At 48.3% G+C, this 2,135-nt stretch overlaps 1 protein-coding gene across 1 annotated transcript; it reads left to right on the top strand.

Moving 5' to 3' along the window:
• Positions 1–12: 12 nt before the first annotated feature.
• LOC112142051 (protein mono-ADP-ribosyltransferase PARP15) lies at positions 13–1,817 on the top strand (the record flags this gene model as incomplete). Its single annotated transcript, XM_024265288.2, has 2 exons — positions 13–266; positions 1,614–1,817. Coding segments are annotated over exons 1-2 (361 nt in total), but the record flags the coding sequence as incomplete, so codon positions are not given.
• Positions 1,818–2,135: the final 318 nt, after the last annotated feature.

Here is a 2,135-nt window from a genome sequence, read left to right as displayed (position 1 = left end):
ATTTGCGAGGGAAAAGGATGGCAGTCTAGATGGGGCTGAATAATTCGTTTGAACGAATGGCTTACCTGTTGTTTTCCTCCTTTCAGTGAAATCTTCACCTCACAAAACAATGATCATGACCAGCGCCGGTCAGCTTCCATGCACTAATATCATCCACGTTCCCGGCCAGAATGACCCTGCAAACATTAAATACACCGTCTATGATGTTTTGAAGTATTGTGAGGGCGATAGGGTCACCTCTGTCGCCTTCCCAGCTTTGGGAACAGGTCTGTCTACACCAACACACACACTTATCCCTGTCTGCTGTTTCCTATAATCATCTAGAAACTGTGTTTTTTATCCAAATCATTTCCATTGTTGTTCTTGCATCCACATTTTTTAAATTCATGTCACTTTAATACTTCTATGCATTACAATAGAGAGAACAAGGAAAAAAAGTATCTGTCTACAAAGAGGACATATTTCGTGATCTGTAACTGTGTTCTATCCTTTCAGGAAGTATTCAGTGATCACTAGAGATTAGGTTTTATCAAAGCAGCCAGTGGAAGAGTAGCTTCATCACAGATGAATGGGGATGACGGTCATTGCGATGGCCTGTTTGTGCTCATGAGACCAGAGTCCTGATCACACCACTAACAAGTGTCCCCCTGCCCGAGTCACACCCAGACCCCCCACATGTAACAGGATAGTCGACTATCCTGATAAGCACAGCCCAGCCAGCAAGGCCCAGTGGGCCTCATATGGTTTAAAAGTGGGCAGAAATGTGGGCCCCAATTGGGTTTGTCTGCAGTTTCCGTTGCAGCCCCACCTGTGTTTGCTCACATTGGCTCAGCTACCCATGGACCGGCAGCAAAGGTGGCAACCCTGTTTGCTTGCCAGCCCTTGAGGATGGCACTCGCTTGCTCTGCCGGCCCCTGGGCATGGCACTCGCTTGCTCTGCCGGCCCCTGGGCATGGCACTCGCTTGCTCTGCCGACCCTTGGGAGCGCCACTCGCCTGGTTTGCTGGCCCCTGGGTATGGCACTTGCTTGCTCTGCCGGCCTCTGGGAAAAGCACTAGCTTGCTCTGCCAAACCCACGGCACCAGCCCTTACTTGCTCTGCTGGCCCCTGGGCGCGGCACTCGCTTGCTCTGCTGGCCCCTGGGAAAAGCACTCGCTTGCTCTCCCAAACCCGCGGCGCCGGACCTTACTTGCTCTGCCGACCCTTGGGNGCGCGCCACTCACTTGGTTTGCTGGAACCTGGGCGCGGCACTCGCTTGCCTATTTTAAACCATATGGGGCCACTTGCACTTGCTAGCTAGGAGGGTTTGAACATTTGAACCTTCTCACATGACATCTAGTTATTTCTCTTTTTTATGACACCCTGAAGCAGTCAGATTCTAAATAAACACTGTTAGGACTAAAGAGGATCCTTGATTGAGTCGACAAACATCTTCTAGATCCGTCTTTAAAGAATTGTGGTCACATGAAAACTATGAAAAAGTGGTCTCTTTTAGGACTGCATCTCCTTTGGTCCACCGGTCCTTCTTTAGTGGTTCATCTTTCTGTCGTAACTCATGCCCTTCGTGTCATTTCCATCTTCATCAATGCCATGAATTCTCATCCACCTGTTAGGCCAGGGTGGAGTCAACCCATCAGCTGTAGCCGACGCCATGGTTGATGCCGTGGTGGACTTTGTGAGGAAGAAAAGCCCCCAGTTTGTTCAGAGCGTGAAGATCCTGATCTTCCAGACGCAGATGATGTCCCACTTTCACAACAGCATGAGGAAGAGACAAGGAGAGGAGGTGCAGGAGAAGGGCCTGTTCGGAAAAATCAAAGGTACGCACAGGTGTTCCCAAAATGCTACTAATGTTACTAATCCTTTCCAAACAACACAGCTGCGTCAAAATGAGGAACTCATCATCCAAAAATGTAGTTTGCTGTTTGGGATTCACCGCCTCACTTGCACTGCTTTTCTTCTTCAAAATTTGCTGGAATTACGTTAATTGTGTTAACGGTTGAAAAGTTACATTAAATCAAAGAACATAAACACTGGAGCTCAGGTATTAAAGGGTTAAGTGAACTCTGTGTGGACCAACAGACTTTTCTAGTCTGAATATACCCTTAGCTACAGCTCTGCAGAAAGTTGAGCTGAAG

The sequence above is a fragment of the Oryzias melastigma genome, unplaced genomic scaffold (assembly GCF_002922805.2).
Source record: "Oryzias melastigma strain HK-1 unplaced genomic scaffold, ASM292280v2 sc03278, whole genome shotgun sequence".
NCBI classification, from domain to species: Eukaryota; Metazoa; Chordata; class Actinopteri; order Beloniformes; family Adrianichthyidae; genus Oryzias; species Oryzias melastigma.
This window is presented reverse-complemented; position numbering and strand designations above follow the sequence as displayed.